General features: G+C 32.7%; 1 protein-coding gene across 1 annotated transcript in view; it reads left to right on the plus strand.

Annotated features, from left to right (window-relative positions):
* The window catches only part of LOC149412518 (WD repeat-containing protein 47), a 238,379-nt gene that overhangs the window by 127,407 nt on the left and 84,059 nt on the right, over positions 1-26,913 (plus strand). The window contains exon 5 of the mRNA XM_089645835.1: positions 634-685. Within this exon, the coding sequence (XP_089501961.1) occupies positions 634-685 (52 nt within the window). The remainder of the gene's footprint in view (positions 1-633; positions 686-26,913) is intronic.

Genomic DNA, 26,913 nt, shown 5'->3' on the forward strand with positions numbered 1-26,913 from the left:
GGTGGTCTTATGTATATTGCCATTTACAAAATACAGGGTTTTCAATAAGAGGTGTTATTTTGATATTCAAAGAGCTATCGGGAGATGATTAATGATTTTTTATGGCCGGAATTGGATGGTATTGATCTGGACATCGTTTTATTGACAACAAGACGGCGCTACGTGCCGCACAAGCAACGAAACCGTATATCTTTTACGGGAAAACTTTCCGGATCGTGTTATCTCTCGAAGAGGTGATCACAATTGGCCACCGAGATCTTGTGATTTAACACCTTGCGACTTCTTCCTTTGGGGCCACGTGGAAGAGAAGGTCTACGCCAACTGCCCAGCGTCGATTCAAGACCTCAAAGATGGAATTCGTGAAGCTATCGAGGACATAAGGCAGCCACTTTGCGATTTGGTTATTTGACTGATGTTATTTTTTACTATTAACGGCAAACCTTCCTCTTTATAATGAAATAAACATTCGATCATTTATATTAAAAAATGGCATTTTTCTTTGAATATCAAAATAACACCTCTTATTGGAAAACCCTGTACAGATAATATGTTTGAATTACTATGCAAATTGAAAAGCAACGCCTGTACCTACGTAAAAACATTTTCTATAATTTTGTCTTTATTTCTTTTCAGAAACGGAAAACCGCCAGAGAATAATTCCGTCAGCGACTATGATCAAGTTCAGGTGAGTTCCTTTTAATAATAATAGATTATTAATATTTCTTAGGTTTTAACACAAAATTGAAATACGACTCTCCGAAACCCACGTAATAGAGTTTTGTCCGCAAATACTTTTCGCTACCTCCTTTGTAGTTATTATTTTAAGAGTTCGATCGAATGTACATTTACCTGATTTGATTTTAGTGCTATGACCTCTCATTATTCGAGATCAATTTCGCATGTAAGAGTACGTACACATTTGCGAACCGTACCACGAATTACGGAAAAGGAACGAATCAACTGCAAGCGGCGTTTCAAGCCATTTGCGGTTGCTTCGTTTCTTCCCCATAAGTTGAGGTTCAGTTCGGCAGTTCGGCTCGCGGATGTATACGTAGCACAAACTTTACATCATCGATAATAATAACAATGTTGTCAAATATCATCTTTGATAAAACATGAACTGGAGGAAAAGTGACGTGTTACGAAACTGCGATTTGAATAATTTGGCTTTCAATTTAATTTGAATGAAAGTTGCCGAAATGTTAAATGTTATTATATTGCAGTTATTTGGCCTAGTTACATTTTAGTACTTTCAACACTTTTGTTCAGTTTGCAAAGTTTTCTGTGTATTTAAAATGCACTATATACATCTTATTTTTTAATTTTATTTAAAAACAAATACTTTTTTAGAAACTAGATACAATTATCTTTCCTGTTCATGCATTTAAAATAAACATTACTATTTATAAATAATAAAATTTTAATATAAAAGATGAACAATGTTGTCAAAAACCCAAACAACTTGTTTACTTCATTTTTACACCTCAATAGTAGAAAATTTGAGAGAATTCGAAATTTCGAAAATACGATCGTTTTGTTTGGGGAATTTGTAAAAAAACTGTAACATCGCCTTTATCTGATTCATATAATAATTAATAAAATATAAGAAATCATTTTTAAAGGTAAACCCCGTACGATAGAAAAAAAACGAAAAAATAAATATTTTATTAAATATGGACGCCCGGTCATATTTGACCCTAAAACGCTGGAGGGGTTAAACGGTTTAAGGCCCAGTTTTTTCGCAGAAATTTAAATACAACGTTGTTAGCAAATGGCCATCAGCGCCATATCGTTTTTTTACAGTTGAAAAGTCCTCGCTAAATGCCTGTTCTAAACCCGCTTCAGCTATTGAATCAATTGTGATCACCACAAGAAGAAAACTCAGGTTCTTAAGCTTGTCAGCTTTATGTAGTTTGATGGAAAGCTGAAACAAACCTTGAATCGGCGTTTAACGGGGACCTTTCAAATGTCAAAAATACAAAATGGCGCTGAACGGCCATATTACATTTGAATTTATGAGAAATAACTAGGCCTGTTTAAAATGATTTTTACCTCTGCACTGGAAACAGTGTTCCTAGTTCCTACACTGATTTAATTATATGAGTTCTAGTTTCTTGGACGATAAACGTCACAAGTCCAATTAAAAAATCCACGCATTTAAACGGTCGACAGTTATGAATTTAATTGATTCGTTGTTCCCACGCCAGGCACGATATAATGTCTCATCTCGTGTCTCATGTAGGTAATAATTCATAATAATATACTTAGCCGTCTAATTATCATTGTATTTTGTAATTTCAACGATGATACTTCAATAATAATGAAGTAGATGGCACTTACCACGTTCATTGTTGAACATAATGAGACCTTGTTGTAAATCAAACAATGTCGGAAACGACCAACGACATATCACATAGAGCTGCAGATCGTTTTCCTGAAACTGCATTTATTAAGGCGACATTAGACTCTAATTACGAGGGTTTTCTCGACACTCGCATTTTAATTATTAATAATGAACGTATTACCAAAACCTCAAATGTTTCAGGGATCCCTACGAATGTAAGTTATTTACATTTAAGGCGATGCACTACGTCGTTTAATATTTTAAGTTGAGCCGCTATCAATAACACACCTTACGTAGATGGCGATAAGGCTTAAATTCCCGCTTCACACCATCCACCTGCATTGATTTATGCAAGAAAAAAACATGGCCAAAAAGTGCCTTTTATTTTATTTTGTGGATGTTCAGGCAAAAATATTTAAATGTTTTTCGATCATTTTATAAATAACTTAATTTACCACATTATACAATAACACCATAACCGAAAATGGGTTCGTAAGTAGGAGATTTTGAACTTTAAAGCAGTTTTCATAGGCCTATACATTATTTATTTCTGAGCTTATAAAAAGGCTTATCTAGAAAATACTCGATTATTTCAAAGGTCAGGATGTATTCTACTCGCAGTATTTAATTAAAGCATCTGAAACATTTCTAAGCGACCAAATTTTCAAACCAAAAACACATGATTTTATATTACTACGTAGTGCATCGCCTTAAGATTAATAAAAACAAAACCTTACCATTCAAATATTTTATTTAAAACAGTTTGAAAATTTTATAAAACGTTTTTCAACTATAACATTAGCGATAAGCACCAGATTTTATTTTTCTAGACGATAAATTAGTAACTTCCCGAGGGATCCCTCTAGAAACAATTGACATTTTAGTAATACGTTCATCAGAAATAATTAAAATAAACCCCACAGAAAGATCGATTTTCTAGGCCTGCTACGGCAAAGTCGACCGTAGGTAAGGTCGAGTTTTTTTTATATGGCGTCATCACTTAGTTCGTTAAGATTTCCTAATAATTTTAGAGATTTGCCAGGGCAAATTCAAACGCAAGTCTGTTCAATACACCTGGGCCGAGTGTCGCATATTTTTGCTTTACTTACGTCTTCAATATTCTGACTTCAGGGTACTGATTATTTTAGGGTATTGTCTCGTCTTAATTGCAATTTTAAATAATAAACAATAATATGTCCGTATCAGACTTTGCCAAGTAATCGTTTTACCCGCCATTTGCCCTCAAAGTCACCTCTAGTGGACTGTGGGCGAAAATCACTTTTCCGTGGAAAATCTTATTTGCATCTATCTCCATAGATTTAAATAATATTCTATTTGAAATATTATAACTATCATTGCAGGAATTAATATCCTGTAATCTGTTAATACATTGCACAAGCCTTCGCTTATGTATTATATTTTACGCAGAAATTTATTTTTCCTTTCATAGCAATACGTAAAACAAAACACTTTGAGCCGAGACGCAAACCGTTTCAGTTTTATATCTTGTCTTATAGATGTCGCTGTTGTGTCTTGGGCTGATTCTTGCGCTGTTTTATTAGGTGTACATATTTGATACTTTTACGTTCTGTCGATAGATGGCAATTTTACGCGGATTGAAGATAATAATTTGTTTTCAACGCATCATTTTTCAAGGTAAATTATTTTTGCGTTATGTTAAATTACTTCCAAGTATGTTATTTCGTTGATTTATACAATTTACGACGTTTCCAACGTGCTGTTTTTAATGGTGAATTCCGTACCTACGCAAAGTGTATTTATTTATTTAAGAAATGATTTTTCGTAGATACGTAATAGAGAGTATTATAATATGTTTACATTTTCGCAATCCGTTGAAGTTTATGATGTATAGACGGGATTCCAGCTGGAAAACACTAATATTATAAATAACGATGACTGTTGTGCGATTTATTGTCGACTTCGATGCTGTTGACAAATAATTCCAATGGCGGACGTTATTTTTTGTATTTCTTATTGGCGTATGATAATATAAATAGTTAACAAAGAAACGGCTCGGTGAAGAATGGTGATTGAAAGAGTTGGGCCTGGCCACGAGAAGAATAGACAGAAGAACGCAACCATTGGTTAATGATAATAATGATTCCAATTAATAATTTGTCAGAAGACAAAATTAAGGTAACCGAAATATTGAAATATGAACAATTCAAAAAGCTGCAAATTAATTCCCTGGAATTGGATGGTGATATATTGTACCCTTTATACTTTATACGTTTACTTAATCTATACTATCCAGCATTTAAAAAAAAACTTTGTTTGTTATGAAACTAATTCTTTAAAATTATGAATATCGATATATGTTAATTTGAATGTAGAATTACCTTTGTAGTTATTTAATAAGACTTAACACATTGTTTACACATCGCCTTTTAAGTATTATTTTATTTTTGAATATACTTACTCCTCCCATAAACACGAGCTTCTGGAGCTCATCTAGTAGTAGAGTAATTAGGAAAAAAACATTATTTTGCATACTGTTATAATTTGAAATCTTGTATCTTGCGTGGTTGCACCGAACTAGGTCCATTGAACATACCTGAGTTACTGCGTTTAGTATCGCACATGAGGTTCGTCAGAAGGTACCTTACCATTGTAACATTGCAGGTACTAAAGCAGAAATAATTCAGTAATGAACCGATTGCACAGTGCAGGGAAGAAATATCACATGAACACCAACGGTACTGAATGTCTATCAGCCTATAAAAACATTGTTATTAAATCTGCATGTCTATCTTGATAGCTTTGTTTGTAATGTATACAAAATTTCAATGTATCGAAATTTATAGGAATGTGCATCCTATACTTTACACTGTTTGTTGTTTTTAAGTTAATATTTTTATACTTGTTACTTATTTTAATTGTTATATCTCTTTTACTCTCTGATTATATCAAATGTATTTTTAATTTTATCATATGTAAAAGCTCTAATTGGGCGTGTACACACAAATAAATAAATGAGTTACGTTCGTCAGTCACTAGCTGTCACAAACACGTTGTTCTGGGCTCTTCTTTTGTGAAAAAATGCCTTCCTGTTCTTTTGAGAGGTGGAAAAATCATTCTCGAGCAAGACACAAATCTGATGGAGTGTCTTTCCTGTCGTTAATATTGTCATTGGGGATGCCATAGTCTCACTGGCTCCAGATAGTTGAAAGCGGTTGGCTTTTGTGCGGTATTCACTTAAAAAATAAACAAAGCGAGATCGGGAACGCAGAAACACATAATTGTAGGAAGGACAACCATAGTAACAGCTCGTTGTTTTATACTACGCTGCTCTCTGTCTGCTTGCGGAGGGCGGGATGTTGATAATACAGCTATTTCATCCGTACGCATAAATTCTTTGAATTGCTATCCTTTTCTCATGCGTTTCGTTTTTCGCTTGATACTAAAATGCGTGCTGTTGTATTTCTATTTCATCCGCACACACATATTCTCTGAATTGTCATCCTTTTCTTATAAGTTTCGTTTTATTTATGAAAGATAAAACAAGAACGTGCACATTTTTTTGTTCGATTAGTATGACTACAACTTGTCTTTATATTTATTTAGTCTATGGAAATGTACGAAGAAAATAATTGGTACCTAGCTTCAAATTAGCTACGCCTAAATAAATCAATGACAAATCGCATAAAAACGTACATCAGTAATATTATGATTTCTGAACATTGTTTTGGTGAAATATTCATATTCATGATCCATTCAATATCATAAATTTTTCTTATTTCAGTGTAGTTCACGGTTATATACGGAAGTACTTCTATATTATCTTTCTAATATTCAATCCAAAGCAACAGTTTTTCAATATCGTGAACAACGCGTTTTTATTTTATTTTGATTAAACGTGTACAAGTGTTATTATTTCTTATTCTTGTCAGGTCGATATTAGTTCCTAGTTCCAAAATTATGTAACATCGACATCACGTCTACGTTTTTTTACTCCAAAATAAGCTCAGGATTCGTTGGTTAAAGTTCGTCGGGTTCGTCCCGAGTGTAAATGTTATTCAAAATCAACAAATAGGTTAAACTTATCCAGCAAGGCAAAAATCGTACGTAACCTTTCGCAACTATTTTATATGTTTTTGGTATAGTTCAAGTTTAATGTGGTGCTAGTTTATTGATATATCCGTTTAAAACACCCGTACTTTGTTGACTTGCAGGTATTCTGATAGATTTCGCATTAGGATGTCGTGACAAAAAAATAATAGTGTTCATTTGGAAATGTTCCGAGAATTCTCCTGAAAGGCGTCGTATGTTCTGTTCTTACATAAGGCGCACATTACAATGGCAGGATGGCTTTTTCAATTACATCATCTTTATAATGGTCATTTCATATTGTGATTAGCGGAATGACATTGGAATATTGCAATATATTATGGTTTTAAAATAAAATTATTAGATGTTATTACGGACAGCCGGTGGGCGATATACTTTATTGGTCGTGGCCACTGAACAAATGAAGCATTAGAAGTGTCTGTTTTCCAGAAGTAAGGTCAATTTGATTTTACTTCTTGTGAATTTGAACAAACATCGAAATACTTTCTTGAAGAGATCAATCAATTTATTTGACATGTCTTCCAGTCTGGGAGTCGAAAGGTCTTATGTTAAGCGGCGATATCGGTTTTCTTGGAGATCGTTAATTATCACACTTCTAGGGATTGCCTTATCAGTGGTCTTGGCATTTCAATCGGCAAAGTTTGAACAAATTGAATTTATAGGGATATTAATCATACTACGTATAAGGTCTTCCGTTTCCATTGTTTATGCATTAATAATGTATTATATTATCAATATAAAAAAATATTAACATATCTTTTTTTACAGTTCGTTACTTTAATTTAATTAGTTTCTTTTTTTTTACAGTTCGTTACTTTAATTTCATTTGTTTCTTTTTTTACAGTTCGTTATTTATTGGTCTCTTTTTTACAGTTGGTTATTTTAATTTATTTTTTACAGTTTAAGAGAAAATAAGAGAAAATAAATTAAGGTATTTAAGTGGTTTATTTTTACTTTCATTTCATTGGTTTTAGTTTTTTCAGTTCGTTACTTAAATTTCATTGGGAAATTTTAAATTTATATAAGACAAACTTATGCTCTAACGTAAAGCGGTCGTTTAAAAAATTAAATTTAAACCCATCAAATAGTTTATTTTTAATAATTAATATTTTTAATTTTATATTGCACTATATTTGCACAGTAGAAAAGAAAAGATTTTTTTTTGTAATTACTATCAAATTACAAATAATTGCCAAACTTCTAAAATCGCCTCTAAAATCGTGAAAAATTGATTTCTTCAATTGCCCATATTGTATAATATGAAACACAAATAAATAAAGTAGTAGTAGATTTTAATTTCTATTTAAGTTTTCTACAACCCGTAGTCCTTAACCCTAATGAAATATTGATCATCGGTGACATTTTAAATGTTTTTGATTGTGACATGTGGAAGAATTGTTGTTGTTGTTTGGTTTGAAAAAAAAAACATCACAGAGTTACCATTCCAAACTTTTATTCACTTTTTTACTCCAAATTCTAAGTCACTGGTGAAAGTAAGTCAAGTACGTCCCTTAACAACCTGTATACCATCCACTGTAGTGGGAAAGATTTCGGTCATATTTAGCGATAGCGCTCAGAACTTTCTCCAATCTCTTGTTTCCACCTGATGTCACTTGACCAGTTCAACATCAAAGACAATGGTTGTTCCGCGGATCCGTATGTACCGCCGATGGTTGTAGTATCGACTCCTACCCTTGCCTTGGCACACATAGCGTCACATAATATTATATCGTATGTATTATGATCAGAAACAGTATGGCGGCGCCGCTATCCGCGCCCGCCATCGCGGCTAAAGGTCGCCCTATTGCGTCACTCCGGTACATCTGATGGAATCCGGCAGGGCTGCCACACTCTTGTTTTATTGAAACACTAAATTATATTATGTGATAGCCCTGGATATCTTAAGATAAACTTATTTACCATGTGTTTTCGTATTGAATAGAGTTTTAACTCGGTGTTATTAGTGTTATGAATAAGATTAAAAAAGGGAAGTTTAGATCGGTTGGACATGCATAGAGAAACAATGAATGAAGAAAAAATATGGATAAGTTTATGTCATGGCTCGAAATAACAGAAGAATGAGAAAAATGTTTCAAGGATATGTGGCGTTCGATCCTCTTTGGCGTTTGGTACCTCGCGGAGAAAGGCGGTGACAGTACTCATAACATAATTTAACTCAGGACCTATGTCACCTGTGAGGATGCTGTGCGGAGGGTTTTTTTATCATGGGAAAGGAGGGAGAAAACACATAAGCCAATGAATTGTTCCACAGCTGAGCTGTTGAACTGAAGAACGAGTCGCAGAAACGACCCGTTTTCGTGTGACAAATGTCAACCATGTACAACTGTTGGGCGCGCGTTTGGCGTTTTCCCAACAATGTAACAGTGCCGAAGGGATCGATGACGCTAGTTCCTCGATGTTTAGATAAAGATGATTTTTTTAGGTTGTTTTTCGTTTCATAAACAACGTTATGATGTTATGAGCATCATATAATGCAAACTGTTTGGTTATGAAATAAGAACATGCTTATTTCCTACCGTGCTGTCATTTATCCAGTAACATCCATGATGGTAGAAAAGTTTTAGAAATTTGGAACAATGGCAAAAATAATTAGTGCAAATTCGAGTGCATTTCTTTTGAAAACATTTTGAAGTATAGGGACTATCTTTAATGCAAGTTGTTGGTGTTTTTCGTGTGCATAATCTTTGAAAAGACGGAAATTGGCTATTTTGAAAGTGCAACGTTTTAAGTACTCATTCGTTTTGTTGCGGCGATAATTACCTCGAGGTATCGCGGTGGAACTCACTATATTGTGATTGTGTTGTGTGCTCCTTTGAAGAGATACAGTGTTAAGTGATTGGTCTTCCTGTTTTCCCTCTTTCCATACTTTGTTCATTCCTGCACATACCATCACCGAATTCCAGCAAACACCATTTCATCTCGTTAATTATTTACAGTACACTTTCATGTTCGTCGGAAGCTGTAATTCGTAAGTAGTTTCGAATGCAAACAAACCTTCCATTACTTCTTTAGAATGTTTCCCATTTGATCTGTATTTATGTGACTTTATATCGGTAAATCGGAATGAAAAGTTTTAACTGTTATCTGTTTTGAAGGCTAATTATTAATAACTGGATTCCCTACAGATGTTTATCCGAAATCGGTTCACATTAGCAGTATGTATACAAATCAGTGTTTCGGCATCGCTTTTTTATCCATTCCCTCTTACTTTCATAGCATAAAAACGTGTACATAAATTGGCTGTTTAACTAGACCAAAGCCAAATTAAGAAACTCATCGAACTTGTAAAAAATATATAATATATGTGTCTCGCGTTAGATTAAACACCTATTTTTTTCTCATAAACCAGTTTACCTGAATACTGGTTCAAATTATCATCATTGACAATAACAGATTAGCAGCCGTAAAAGAAAGTATGGCACAAGTTCTACTCTCACTTGAGTTTATTAAAACATATTGTAAATGGTGATGGTGACGTCCCTGCTCCGATATTACCTAAAAAGGACTCGTTCAACCCCCACTCTCCGTTGTCCTAACTTTTAAAACCATTCTTATTTCAACACAAAATTCTCAATAGCCTTGTTTTAGAAATGAATCTTTCGTACCTACTTGATCATATATAAATAGAATCATAATTTATAAATTATATAAATATTCTTTAAATTGTCGTACAGAAGGATTTACACTTATTATGTTACTATATAAAATTTTAAATTATGCATTTGATCTTCTGAATTGCTCGCATTGATAAGCTTTCGGATTCCACTAAGTAATACTAGAAGTCGCAATTTATATCACTTCGAAAAATCTGGGACTAACTACCATATGAATTCCTCATTTGCCAAGAATACTAATGGAGTCAGTGGATATTCAATTTAAAATACAAAAGATTGTTACATACTGAGACAGTTCGGTTATGTATGAAACTGTATAATTTTCATTCTTTCTATGAAAAGGCAAAGTTAACAAATAAATAAATACTAGTAGTTCTGTGAAACTCTTCACGTAATGTTGATGTAAAAGGTCCTATCAAACACAGCTCTCATCTTTACAGGATTGACCGGACCCGGAACACACAAACAAATGTACAGACATATGAAATTCAAAGTGGTCGAGTTGAAACATAACTTCATTACGCTCAGTCAATTACGAATTTAGAAACAGTAGCAGAAAGGATGTGTTAAAAAAATAATTAAGGTTAAACGCAACGCTTGTTATATTCTACGAGTTCATAGATGGCGTTAGTTAAATAATTTTATTAAAATACGCTTTTGCAAAGTATTTCTTTACAGTATTAAGAAAAATCATTTGTTTGCGCCCGTATATACGCAATATGAATATGAATCAATAGTTTTGTTCGTTTAAAAACTCAATTCTTTCGAGAAAGGCATACAAATACAATATTGTACCGATTATTCAATCCAATATTGTATTTGCATGCCTTTCTCGATAGAATTGAGTTTTTATATAGACAAAACTATTTATTCATATTCATATTGCGTATATGCGGGCGCAAACAAATGATTTTTCTTAATATTCTAAAGAAATACTTTGCAAAAGCGTATTTTAATAAAATTATTTAATTAACGCCATCTATGAACTCGTAGAATATAACAAGCGTTGCGTTTAACCTTAAGTACTATATTTGCAGTAGTATACCGAATTAAAAGTTATTTAGGTAGCCACCATACGAAATAAGTTATTTATTTAATGTATCATTTCATCAATATTTTATGTAAATATTCAAACATTCCGATAAAAACATAAATAATTATTTTTCTGTCCAATTAAGTCCCCGCATACCCAATTTCTACCGATTTATAACAAGTTTCTCAATAACATTATTGGATTTTAAGTATCAAAAAAATGTATGTTATTTTTGAAGATAATATCAATACATTTATTATGTCGAAACGTTAATTTAATGAAATTCCCTCGATATAAAAAAATTGCAAAGTAAGCTTCTAAAATTATTAAAAACACGTTTTGTTCTGTTATTTAGTATGTTATTACAAAAGCATGAAAAAAATCAAAAATCATTTGCGAGAGATTTTTGCTCTATTGTCGTTGTTTTTAATATTAGCGAGCTCCCTGTAACATTCGTATTTACATATCACCCTTTGAAACCAACTTTGAACGCTTACTACCGTGCCTTTACCCTTTCAGCCCCAGTGTTAATTCAAATTAACATGAACTTTGTGAATTTTTTTACCGTAACGGTAGCGATTTAGAAAAGCCATGTTTTCGTTTTCTTATAGTTTGTAGTCTTTTATGTGGCGTCTATTTTTTCAGCTCGGTTGAAATCCTTATTCCCGCCACAACAACGATCAATATTTTGACATCTACTGATTGTGAGTTTCATCGAATTTCTGCCGGCATTGATTACTTCATTTAAGGTGAGATATCAATATTTTCTACTCGAATTACAAATATTTTAACTCATAAAGATGTGTTCTATAATAATAACATCAGTTCAATTCACTGATCACAGTCATTTCCCAGAATATTGTAAATGAATTTCAATGTTCATCCAAATTAACACTGGTAGTGACGGACATGTTTTCGACTAGTATGGAGAATTTTTAAAGATTTATTATCCTAGATTATTTCTTTATTTATGAATGAATTTTAGTTAAAATGTTATTTGTTTGCACCTTAGTGATTATCACTACATTGTCAATGTGCATTTTTGACATGAAACAGTTATTTGTATTAATTTTGTGTTATGTTTATTTTAAGTTACTATGTCAAAAATACCCTCTGACGCCCAATATTAATCCAAATTAACATAGAAAAATTTCAAAAAAAAAAAAAAAAATTAAATGCTAAAAATTTTCAAATAATTTTCTGAGGTATTATCAAGCATTACATATTTTATGTGCGTGGAAACAATAATGCGGGTGTGAAAGGGTTAAAACTAATCTATTATCACTTATTACAAGATGGAATCCTGGTTTCGGTTTATTATAACGGTAATAATTACATATTTACCAGTTATTATTGACAGTTGATTAATAGTCAACATAAAATATAATTTTTCATAAAATGTCTTTTCATAATAAGTTGTACCACTATTACGATTACGATTGGATTATGAAATTCCAGTATGAATATATTTTGACTGGTAATGGAATGCAAGGCCGAGTGAAACATCAAACAGAAGTAGAGATTCCTTCGGCACATACGTTTAACATATTGTTTGCTCTCAGCAGTCAGAATAAACACAAGTGACATTACAATACATACCATTTTCTATTAATTTGTTTGGCTGTAGCACTGTAAATAGTTGAATGTTCTAAAGATGACTTATTTGGTTGGACAGGGTTCTATCTTCACTTTACCCTGTTCTGAGATATATGAAGTGTCAAAGTTTACAAAGACGTTTTTTTAATATACATTTACCGATTTCAGATTTTGAGATTGAATCTTTTGTAAATTATTTAAATAGGGTGTGTAGGTACTTACCATTTTAGAACGGTTCCATGATAGCCCAACACAGTGAGTATTCAACACACCTTTAAAAAGTAAACCTTTTAGAACGGCGATCATCACAATGATAATTCATCACATCTTTAAAAAGTTATATAAAGTCATGGAAAGTGATGAAACAAAAACTTTATTAACTGGGTTAAGTAGATTAGGTTAGGTTAGGTTAGGTTCGGTTAGGTTAGGTTAGGTTAGAAAAAACTTTTTTCTTCGTTTCTAATGACTTTATATCACTTTTTAAAAGTGTGTTGAATTGTCACTGTGTTGAGTTATCATGGAACCTTTAGAACATCTGAAATCAAATTCATACAATGAAAACTTACTGAAATGAAATACTGTTAATTTATTGAAAATCTGGTCGAATTATTCGTTTCCTGTTAAAAACGGGACTGCAGGCTTTATTTAATTTTTCAATGAATTTATTTTTTTATTTTATTTTAATATTACATTTAATAACAATAATGATGTATTGCCCATCTCAGTAGCTGTGAAATGCCTTTGTTGATATGGCAATTTAGTTGAAGGGTTATTAGCTAGGTTTTTGTTTACACAATATTATGAAAATGACATAAAATAAAATAAGTATTTTCATTTTAAAATTATACAGTTCAATTATGAATGTTGAAGATAATATGGATTGACAGAGTTTCCAGGACGTTGGAACACGTGTTCATAAAAATATTGATATTGACATACTGATATTGTCGCATTCCGTCGTGATATTTACTAGGAAAAGATCACGTGTCCTCCATATATTCGGAATGACTAATATTTTAACTGGAAATTGGCATGCTATCACTTTAACAGGATAATTTTTGTCCGTGTATACCCATGTGAAACCAGCAAGGGCATGGCATAATAATTCATTGCATAAGGTAATAAATACATTTCTCTAATGCCATTACAAGATGTGTTCACGTTTTAATTAAATATTATCCTTTAAAATACGCTGAACTAAAATAATTTACACAAGATTGAACAATAAAATCAGAAAATGTTAAATAGATTATTAGAAATCGTCTTTGCAAACGTTGACCCATGGTAAGGCGAGTTAGAACCCTATCCAACTAAAGTAACGAACTAAATTGCGCCTCGTAAAAACCATCATAAGAAATGTCAATTAGAACCTTGTCAAACTCAGGTGACGAATTGTGTTTCTATGTCTCATAGATATTTTTAGTTTGATTTGACGGTTCACTTACGAATTTTTAACACTTACTTACGTTACAATATAACTCTAGTAGCGCAGATCCGCGAAAAATCACGTATTATTATAATTCCAATGTTGAAAAAGACGATTAAAATATTTTATTATAGGTAAGTACCTACCTGCTTTATCGCCTTTTTAAATTATTTTTCACACAAGCTCTTCCAATTTTGAACATCACACTTTTATTTGATCAAATTTGAGTTAATTTGATGTGATTAATTTCACGCAGAAATAACTCACATCACAGACAACCGAAATTAGCATGTTTGATGATTGATAACGTTGGTATTGAAGTGATGAATCGTTTCTTAATTTTTGTTAATCATTATGTTCTGGTTGTTGATGATGCCTTCGAAGGGCGAAACGGTAATATGTGAAAACAATATTCCAGCAGAACTATCTATACAGAATCACCTCCCGAAGTTTGTGCACCTCCTGACAATCTTGCGTATAACGTGTTCGCAGGTACTTACTGAAGCCATTTCGAAAAATAGTTATTTTTTCTAACCTAAATACATACAATAAAAACAATTAATAATTTTGCGCGTGTGCAAAACTTTAAAACATTTTTATCTGTTTTCAACATTCGTCACGCATTTAAAAATCATTTGACATAATTGTTTCTTTAATTAAGTATGCTTATTTCGTAAACGTTTAATATAGCTTTTATAACTGGATCTTGTCCAGTGACCATAATAATCTTCTAGGACTGAATATTCTCAGCGTAATGCTCTACATCGTGCATGAGGCACCATCTGTGTGTCGTCCTTGAGCGCCCCATAGGCCGGCCTAGCCTGCCCAACACGCCTTGCGCTAAAGCCTTAGTCAGCTTAGTATACAGCCGAGTCCTGCCGGAACAGCCGTGTTTCGTTTGCTCGTACACAGAGCAATTTAAAGCAAAACTCCTTCCTCCGTTGCTCGGATCATTCTGTGACTAATGTAACGATTCTTGCGCATTTGTGTCTCATGACATCATTTAAAAAAATATATTTTGAGTGATGTTCGAACGACGAGTTCATTATAATATTTATATATTGTGCGAATTTTAAAGGACCGCGTATAAATTGATTAAAAAACTCTTCATTATTACGAAAAAAAATAAACATTTAAGATTGTGCTGCTGCTTGTGGTGCGTTTTTTACGTACGAGGATAATTTTAAAAAAGTGAAATGGGATTGCTAACTTGTTCCGCTTGAAGTTGTAAGAAGAATATTGAAAATATATTTGTGGGAAGAACAATGATATTATCCGCATAATGTCTTGTCCGAGTGTCAGAATCGATGGGCGGGCGGTTGAGATCCCCACCAAGGCGAGCGCAACCCCCAACATGAAGTCCAACCCTGTCGTGAAGCGTCTCGACCAGATGTTCAAGCGGTCCAGCGTAGTATTTGTGGAAACCATCCCTGATTTCGCGTGCGACGTTCACGGGGCTAAGAGTCACTATGCCGGGGGCAAGGGGCTGCACAACGGGGCGGCAGGGCGCAGGGCCTCGCTGGCCCCCGCGATGGTCGCGCCCCCCACCAATCGACCGCGCCGTGCGTCGCTGCCACCCCCTATCAGGTATTAAGGGTTTAACTTTAAAAATATATCAAGTATTAAAGCTTTACACTCTAACGCATATTGGCATTCAAACACACACATGGAGAAAATTAGTATTTTTATGTTATTAAGAATCGCTGGCCTTACGAATGAATGAACAGGTTTCTTTATTAACTTGTAGTTAATTACGAATATATAAAAGGCCTGCTATCCCGTTCATAACCGTATTATCAATAATTTGAAGAGTTTCTTAATAAATTAGCGATACTCATTTTTCTCCGTACGAAATACTTTGGTGATTGGTATTAACAGCTTTAGTCATTTTTATAAGAGGTCAGTTATTTGTCAGACTTGTAGAGTAAGAGTATTATCAAGAAAGACGAAATTTATAGCCTAATCTCAAATAATTAGTTTTTTTTAAATCAACTCAGTGATCATGTGTTTTGAAGATACCCATGTTGTAGGAGGGAGGAAACACAGAGGCCGGCAAATCGTTCCGCTGCCGAGCTGTTGAACTCAAGAACCAGTCGTAAAAAATGATTTTCATCATTTAACTCTAATCAAAACACATTTTTTTACTTACACCTTTACTACAAAGCACATACGAATTTGTTGATGATTTTAATGATCTTTTAGGTTTGCGTACGTACTCGTACATAATCTCAATCTTCTCCGATGTGACCTTTTATGGGTTGAACAAATGCCGTTCAAACCTTCGCCGCCATTTATTTACAGACGAAGACCCTGTTAGGTTAACACAAGCCTCCATCTAACTTGACGTAAAGCCTTTCAAAACATGCTGCAGTTCGAGACGACGATATTTCCAATGCTTTGATTTTGTGGAACGATTCTAACAACCTCGTTAACGCTCTTATATGTAGCTCCATAGATATCTGTAGTAATAACAGTACGTGAGTTAATACCCATCGTATGTACTTGTTAGATCTACAGCCCGGCACATTAACCTACATCAGGTTTGGCGAATGTTTCAATCAAACCGCGATGAAACTGGACGTTTTACTCATAAAACCGTATAAATTACTTGAGGCTCTGCAACGACGCGCATGACGTCAACTTTACTTTTATGCTTGTCTTGAATTGCCCATAATACGGAAAACTACGCAAATGTGATTTTCGTACATTTAAAAATGCTTTTGTAAATCAATTATTTTTAGTAAAATTTTTGGAGGTTCCATGATAATGACAATTCAACTCACCTCACATATATATATATATATATATATATATATATATATATATATATATATATAGTTAATAAAAGAAATAAAACAAACCAAGATATTAACCTAACGTACGTTACCTATTTAACCTGTTTTTGTTTCATTACTTTTCATGACTTTATATCATTTTTTAAAGGTGTGTTGAATTTTAATTTTAATGAGTTATCCGAACTCAATTTTTGGAATTACTCCACGAGTAAAACATCAAATTGTCATATTTAATCAGTGAATACAATATTAGCCACTCTCAAATACTTCTGGGTTCATTTCCTAAAGGCGACCGAACATTTCTCGTTTTTGTCGCTGATGTTGTTTTCAATGATTACATATTAAATTTAACACAATATTACATCTGAGGTTTTACTCATTAAGTTATTCCAAAAAAATATCCATCCTTATAAAAAAAAGTCAACAGATGTCGCACGTTAAAATGGAAATATTTATCCAAGACACTGTATAGATTGCATTTAGTTCGGGAAGAATCTTGCAATCATAGCAGCCAATAAAAATATGCGTTAAAGAAATTAATAAAAATATTGGTAGTTTTTAGCCGACGTATGGTACAGTTAAATTTGACCGAAAGGGATAGGGTATAATTAGTTCAGTCTTGGGTTCAGTTCCTAAATAATACCAAATCTTTTTTCTGATTTTTCTGTTTCAATTTTTCGTTTGAGACTCGCTAATATGTCTTCAATTATTACCAATTATAAATAATATGCAAATAACAAAAAAAGCGTTTTTACCTGAATCCACTGCTTGCTCTATTACGATTAAGTCACATATTAAGGTTTTGATGGTATTTACAAATTAATCTCTACTCTATACAAGACCAATTATTTGTTTGCTTGAACATTACGTTAACATAATTGATTTATTTTCTAAAGATGTTGTCTTTTTAATTGCGTGGTAATTTAATACAAGCATACATTGCAACGTTCCTATCCGATTGTTATCCTGATTTACATAGTACCTACCCGTTCCATGATATTTCATTCCACAAAATGAAAATTTAACACACCTTTCAAAAGTGACATAGAGTTCGAGTTTTTAAGCGACCTCATATATCATTTTCAATAGTTGTAAAATTACTTTGTGGCGTCATTTTGATCATGTTTTTTAAATTAGTAAACTTTTTTTATTCGTCGAAAATTTTCCCAATTCTTCCAATGTTCTTTGTCATTTTTGGCAATCAAATCGACATTTTCTTTAAGAGATAACTAACCCTTTTCAAGTTGTCGTCGTTCCCATCATTTTCGGTTACCGATGATCAAGCACTTCTTTTTTTAATAAATATATAGATATTGATTGGTTTGTAAAATATAGGTAAAAACTACTAGGTAATAGTCGCATTGCAGCGTTTTTAATTATTAAACTCTGATAATTAAAATGCCCCCGTGCCAAGAAAGTGACACTATAAATAAGTTATTAAATTAATATCAACTTTAATCTTCAAGATAAATTAAATATAAAATCAAAATCGATTTCTCGGCCACCAACCATTCGATTTGCTCTCAATCGCTTGATTTTTATTATTGATCACTTTCGGTACCGGATATGCGTAATGTGTTTTCTATTCTTTATGGATAATATCTATTAATAGTGGTTATTATTCATAATGTTCTATTTTACTTGCGGTGGTTTTTACAAGAGCTTATTTCTAATGTCAGTGGCGCATGGCATAGCGGCCCTCGAGGGGGTATTAACAATTCGTTAAAGATAAGCAAAATGCTTCATATCGTTTTCAAGTATCGCGTTACGGGTTTATCTATGATGATATTGGTTTCTTTTGAGTCTTTCCTTGAAAATTCCATATAACTACAGTTTATAGGTGTACACCTCATACAATCTTAATTTACCACACCACCATATTGAATTTGGGGATGCAATTTGCAATATTTAATAGCCTTTTCACGAGCATAATTATCCGAGCAGCGAGAAGATCTATCAACCACGACAATATTACGAATAAAATAAATGACACCTGTGTTAGTAACAATTGAATATCACTGGCGTCGGTCATCTTTCTTCCTATCTTCTCAGGTAAGACTTTTAGGAAGGAGAGGAACAAAGGAAATTACAATTTGAACAGGACAATGGGATGTGAAATAATCACAAAATTGTTTCTAAATCAAACAAGTGTTAATATCTTATTTCAATATAATGCAATTTTTTCTTGCGGCTTCATGTATCTTTGTCCTTGTAACCCATCTTTAGACATCAAACTGTTAATTAAAATAGTATGAAATGTATAATATATATATACATATTTTTATCTTAGGTATTTTTTAATGATAGCCTTACCTGGCGACCTGAAGATAGAGACAAAGCTGTTTGACCCGTGTCACTAAACCATGGTTCTATAACAGTCGTGACCGTATGTGGCTACCAAGCACGACATCATATTTCATCACTTTTGAATTCGCTTCAGTGGCAATACGTGCTTTACCTTGTACTCACATACTTAAAAATATACACTTAATTTGGCAGTTTGTAGCATTTTTGATTCCATTTGGAACATACTAGAAATTTATGATGTTTAATTGTGCGACTCGTTCATGAACGACTCTTCACTAATGCCTCGATACGAATCGTTGGCTTACACAAATGTAATGAATGGAGTATTGTAGCGGGTGACGGTCGTATACAATAATGATACTCGATCTTGTACTGATATTTATTGGGGAGCTGCTTGTAACAAAAGAGGGACAATCCTAGTATGCATCGCCTTTTATAGCATCTCGCAAGCATGCCATCTCGCTTGCACTTACACACCTTCATACAGACATCACACACACATATTAAAAATACACTCTGAAATGTTTCCGGTGTCCCCATTGCTGTTTAAATAATAAATATTATGATTTTAATAATTAATCTGTGCAGTTAAAAGAAACAGCAGCTAACAATGACATGAAAGGAGCTAACTCATTAACTCACCAAATTGGCTGTTGTTGCGTAATTTGGTTCCCAAAGGTGTCGCAGTTTTGGAAAATTATATTCGTAATTAGTTAATGATAATACCTTTTCATTCTTCATAATTCTCTAACCGATTATAATATGCTTTTATTATGAATGAATTTGATTAATAATAATAATCACCTATTATTATTTGTGTCGTTTTCTGTGAACTAAAGATAAGTTGCGCTCGACTAAAGTAACTCGTGTAATTTAAAACGGCTGAGAGTATATTAAATTGGATTCCACAACAATTGCTTTGCTCTTCCATTGAATAACAGTACCAGAGTTTGATGTAGACACTTAATAACCACTATACTAATCATTCAAAAGTATCGCAACACATTTATCCACGTGAACCCAGCGTATTACTCATAATCGCGGTATAGATATTATACGTGCGTATAAGGTCGGGTTAGTGGAAAAAGTTACTCATTATCGATGCAAATGCGTATACCGGCCATTAGCGGCCATTATGTTGAAATATGAAGAATGCCCGAATTTATTGACGATTTTTCGCGAAGTTTGACTAATATCGATCTGTCGCCATTTAATGAAAATGTCAAAAACAGGAATACCTATTTGCAGCACTCTCGAGGGATATTTTATAATGATAATAATAATAATAAAGATGCAAAAGTCGGTCATTTTGAATACATGTAGGATAACAAAAGATTTTTTAAATATTTATGTTGAGGGATCAGTAGGATTTATAGGCCCTGTTAGAAGTTCTACCGAGCCGAACCCTCTGATATGAAAATATCTGGAGACGGTGAATTTTTTTTTCCCATTTGATATCTGGTGATTTGACGTGTTGTTGTTCTTGTATTGTTTTGTATTTATTTTACTTATATAATGCACTTACATAGTGTTGATTGACTAGCTGATCATTTGTGGAAAAGTGAGTGGAAGGGTTAAGTTTTTCCTTTGGGGAAGACTTAACCCGGACAACTAAATCGGAAGTTTAAAAAAAAAAAAAATTAAAAAAAAATTATAAAATTATAAAATTTTAAAATGCAATCTATCTGCTAAAAATTTAGTAAAAGCAATAAATACTTGGGCAATACCTCTATTAACGTACTCATTTGGCATAATTAAATGGTCTAATACAGATTTAGATAACTTAGAAAGATTAATTAGAACTACGCTAACAAAGTTTAATTGCCATCATCCAAATTCAGCTATAGAACGAGTTAATTTACCTAGAAATTTAGGAGGTAGAGGTATAGTCAAAATAACTTCTTTGAAACATAATCAGGTAGAAATGCTAAGAACTTTTTTCCATAGGAAAGCTCATAGCTCAGAAATGCACAAAATAATTTGCAAGGCAGATAGAAATATTACACCTTTAAATTTATACGATGAGAATGCCAACATTTTTATAAATCCCAACCAGGAATTATTAGATTCCTGGTCAAATAAAATTTTACACGCAAAACACTTCAATTATCTCAACCAAACGTATGTTGACAAAATTTCGTCAAACAAATGGTTGAGTATTGGAGAGTTGAGCGCAGAAATAGAAGGATTTATGCTTGCCATTCAGGATAGAGTCATTAATACTAAAAATTATAGAAAGCATATAATCAAAGATACAAATCAAATTGATGATTTGTGTAGAAAATGTTTGGCTTTTCCGGAAACTATAGAACATATTATATCGGGATGTTCTATATTAGCACCGTCCGAGTATACATTTAGGCACAATCAAGTTTTAAAAATAATTCACCAAAATTTGGTAATTAAACATAACTTGATTGACTGCCGTAATGTAGTACCATATTATGAATACGAACCAAATTCATTTTTAGAAAACGAATTTTATAAAATATATTATGATAAAACTATACTAACAGACCGAGCGATTAGTCATAATAGACCCGATATAGTTTTACATGACAAAATTAAAAAAAATAACTTATATCATTGATGTCGCTATTCCAAATTCCTGTAATATTCAAAAATCTGTTAGTGAAAAAATAAGAAAATACACAGATTTAGGAAATGAAATAAAAAGAATTTGCCATTCTCAGACTATAAAAATATTACCATTCGTTATTTCGGCTACTGGCATTATACCTAGCTCTCTAATTAAAAATTTAGGCGTATTAGATCTATCAAAAAAATTATATATAAAGATGCAAAAGTCGGTCATTTTGAATACATGTAGGATAACAAAAGATTTTTTAAATATTTATGTTGAGGGATCAGTAGGATTTATAGGCCCTGTTAGAAGTTCTACCGAGCCGAACCCTCTGATATGAAAATATCTGGAGACGGTGAATTATTTTCCCATTTGATCTCTGGTGATTTGACGTGTTGTTCTTGTATTGTTTTGTATTTATTTTGCTTATATAATGCACTTACATAATGTTGATTGACTAGATGATCATTTGTGGAAAAGTGAGTGGAAGGGTTAAGTTTTTCCTTTGGGGAAGACTTAACCCGGACAACTAAATCGGAAGTTTAAAATAATAATAATAATTAGATCTATCAAAAAAATTATATATAAGGATGCAAAAGTCGGTCATTTTGAATACATGTAGGATAACAAAAGATTTTTTAAATATTTATGTTGAGGGATCAGTAGGATTTATAGGCCCTGTTAGAAGTTCTACCGAGCCGAACCCTCTGATATGAAAATATCTGGAGACGGTGAATTATTTTCCCATTTGATCTCTGGTGATTTGACGTGTTGTTCTTGTATTGTTTTGTATTTATTTTGCTTATATAATGCACTTACATAATGTTGATTGACTAGATGATCATTTGTGGAAAAGTGAGTGGAAGGGTTAAGTTTTTCCTTTGGGGAAGACTTAACCCGGACAACTAAATCGGAAGTTTAAAAAAAATAGCATACAATTTGTATAGCGCCGCTTTTGTGAGATATCACCTCAGGAGCGCTTAAATCGAAATATCGATTTACCAAAGCAAATACGGTACGCATACTCAATTTGGTTGAATTTCGAAGCAAATAAAAACGGACCGGTTCAATGGCATTAAAAATGTCATATGAAGAAACGCGATGTTAGCAACAAAACTCGAAATGCCAAAATGACTCTGTTTTTGAGGTTTGGAACAAAGTCATATTAGTCTAAAAATATCTGGCTTGATTGTATAACGATTTTAACCCGAGCAATATACGGCCCTCTTCCTCGTATAACTGTATTAACACTGCAGCGGCATGTTATGGAATCTTTGTAAGTATGACATATAAAATACTTGCTGAAGCAAATTCTTCTACTTCTTATATTACGTAATATTTTTATTAATGTCGCAGTCAAACAACATCATTCCAATCTTTTATGAGATATATCCTTATTAACTTTTCGTTTTGTGTATGCAAATATTTGTGTAATTTATTATAATTTGACCATTTGCTGACTACTTGGAAAACTAAACGTTATTTTTAATAAAACTTATTTCAGCATTACAGTGTAGTTTTACATGATATTTTGAATGTGCAAGTTTTAATATATATATTTTTTCAATATGCTCGGTGCCACTGTCATCTCTTATCGGTAATGAAAGGAATATGGGAAAGGAACAGGAATAAAGATGAGATACTTAATTTATTTTTAAACTGGCTAATCATATCTATTCAAAAATCTAAAATTTAAAACTTTTCCCCTTTAATCGTGGTCTTTTACGGGGAAAACTAAATTTAAGTCTAATATTGATCATTATTCTTTCAAAGAAATGGTGATGTGTGTTTTAGTTCAAATTTGTTATATTATATAACCCACAACAAAATTATGTTAAATTTTAAAATATTTATTAATGTGAACATCGCACGAGAGTCCCAACTGCTGCCAAGCTTCTGGAGTCAGTGAGACTATGGTGGAAACTTAGTCAGGGTGTGTTGTTAGGATGAAGGTAGTGGGAAGGGGAAAGATGAAGGTGGGGAAGTACCTTGTTATTCAGATCTGGTCACCAAAAACGGACAAAGCTATTTGAAGCAACGTTTCAATTCTGAATTATGGTATTACGCCAGGGCGATACTGAGAATATTTTCCGTCCTGAAACGTATAGCAAATATACAATATATATTTTTTTCAATTAACAAATTTGCGAAATTACACAAATCAATCAATTTAAATTTACTTGCCGGGATTTGAACTCGCGACTTCTCGATTTCAAGTCGAACTGTAGCTAGGTGGTCAAAATATTCAGTTAGCTATGGCCGAAATCAAACGGGGAAACCTTCATACTCCAAGTCGAATATGTATGCCATTATTCTACATGTCATGTCAACGGAGATTTTCCTTCTATTTATTATTAATTTTTAAAGTAAAGGCGATAATCATGACGTCAACACATCAAACGTATCAAGAGTCTGAGCGTTTTGGTTTGCAAATAAATACCTGGTGGATAGTTACCTTCGTTCATAAGAAATACCCAACTTTCTCTGGATCGCAATTTAGATAATTCTCTGTAATTACGTAGATAATGCTTTAATTGCGGGATAACAAGTGTTGTATTCTTTTGTTTCCATCGCATTACTTTTGGAAGATTCCCTGAGCAGTGTCTAAATACCGGTTCCTGCGTTTGTCAAACCTAAATTATATCTCTAAATAAGATTAAACCTTTTTGTAGTGAAGAGGATGGAATTCCAGTCAACTTTTTAGATTTTTTAAAGTACGTATTCGTCGTGAAATAAATTATTTAAGCATGATTTTTCTTACTCTTTCATCTGGGCAGATTCAATGAGAAGTAATGCAAGATCAGTCAATTTGACAATATGATCGGCTAGAATTCAACTATAGACGCTTTAATTAAATGCTGCTAGTAGAACACATCTTCGCCCCTGTTATAGTCAAGCATTTTTAATGTACACGTTGCTTGGCGCCACAACCCTTGGGTCACGGGATGTATTTAAATATTTATTGACAACAAAAGCGTTTCATCGCTGACTTTGGCGTTACGTTAGTATGGGAACTCTTAGTATAATATATAGTTTAAAAATATATTCTAAATTGACGTTTGCTGTTGAATTCGTACATTGGAAACTTCAGTTAACTAGACTATTGTGTTATAATATGCTCAAAATACCATTTCTTTATGTACTTATAAAAAAGCCCCACTTGTCTACGATATGTAATAAACTCTCTTCCGTTTTGTCAGCCTAGCCAATCGCGTTGTTTCATTCGGAACCCTAATTAATATCATATTATTATCATACTGCTTTTAAAAAAACTGTTCGATGAATTTTTAATTAATAATCCTTATAATGCCGCGTTGGCTTATTATGGATTGCGTAAATATTACGATTGCTGATTAATATTGAATTATCACTTATCTTTTTAGTTTAAATTAAATACAGCCGTTTAAATATCATCAAAAGTAAATCCGTGAGTAAGGTCAAACGTATTTGGTCAAATCATTTGAATTAGCTGATAATTATGTACGGCTTTAGTCAATGGCGTGCATCCGTTTGCAGTTTGAAACATTAATATCGGAATTTATTCAATTTAACAAGGTAAAGTAAATACGATTTTTAAATTTGCGAGTAAAACTAATTAATCTGCCTGTCCTATGATTTTTGACGATCCTTTTTTGGAAACTTTTGAATTAATTTTGTGGAATTTTTCAATTAATTTATAGAAGCATTGAATTAATTTTTTGGAAAATTTTGAATTAATTTTGAGAAACTTTTGAATTAATTTTTGGAAACTTTGAATTAATTTTTCGGATTGAGTAGTTTTTTAAATAAAAATCAATAGCGTAGTGTTCATTCGGGCATCTTTGGAAGTATTATTAAGTACTGGGTTTTTAAAAGGCTACAGCCCAGACATTTAAATTAAATTAATTTCCATTCACCATTCAGAATAGAAAAGTTGCTTGAAATGGCTTTAGTCGTGTTTGGTGGCCTGTATTTAAGGTTTGAAACAAAGTCGTATTAGTCTAAAAAAATCTGGCTTGATTGTATAACGATTTTAACCCGAGCAATATACTATCTGAATAGCCAGGTAGGAACTTCCCAAATTTCCTCTCCTCGCCTAGTAATTTATTTGTAAACTAAAAGTGTACCGAGAAACCTATTAATGCAATGCATTAAGGGCCTGTAATCCCGTATATAACTGGATTAGTAATAATTTGAAGAGGTTCTTAATAGATTAGCAATACTCATTTTTCTCCGTGCATGTTGTCACCGGTTCCAGACTGTTTCGTCAATTTCAAAAATGGAACCGATCTTGTGAAAATTTCAGACAATCGATCTACCCACCTACCTAAAATACAATATTTGGACAGAAAATTATTTTAACAGTCATTTTAGAATTGGAACTGATGTGTCAAGAATTTAGAACTTGGGCTAGGTTTACATAAGAAACGACTGTAATTCCGTTGTGTTTTACGCATTTGATATTCATTTCTCGCTTAACCTCTGGAAAACCGTTCGTGCACCAGTGACAATAATTTTTTCCCACCGACAAACCGTTCATGCGCTGCTGGCATTGGAATTTCGCCCGCGCTGGAATTTTTCGTTATGCATTTTAAACCTGTATGCCATGAGAAAGTGCATACAAATTTTTAACAGAATCGCTTGCATTTGAAAAACTTTAGAGTTCATTTTCGATTCCACTTTTGATCTTCTTCAAAAAGGGTCTGGAGTTCCAAAGCGTACACGTAGGTACCAGCCTATTTGTGTTGTTCTTTTTCTACAACTGTCGCATTTCGTAAGAAAGATTGTTAAGGCGAAGCACTACGTCGTAATGCAAAATCGTGTGTTTTTGGTTTGAAAATTTGATCGCTTAGATATATTTTAGATGCTTTAATTAAATACTGCTAGTAGAACGTCTATAATAATGTCATTTTATAAAAAATTATAACCTATGAAAAAAATAAAGCATCAGTCCTATAAAAACTGTTTAATAGTTCAAATTCTCCTACTTACGAACCCATTTTCGGTTTTGGTTTTGTTGCATAATGTGGCTAATTAATTTTAATTAATTTAAATATTTGTGCCTAAACTTCGCAAAATAAATTTTAAAAACTTTTTGGCGATGTGTTTTTCTCGCATTAATCAA

The sequence above is a fragment of the Hesperophylax consimilis genome, chromosome 23, assembly GCF_061612785.1.
Source record: "Hesperophylax consimilis isolate HC1 chromosome 23, BYU_Hcon_1.0, whole genome shotgun sequence".
In the NCBI taxonomy this organism is placed as follows: domain Eukaryota; kingdom Metazoa; phylum Arthropoda; class Insecta; order Trichoptera; family Limnephilidae; genus Hesperophylax; species Hesperophylax consimilis.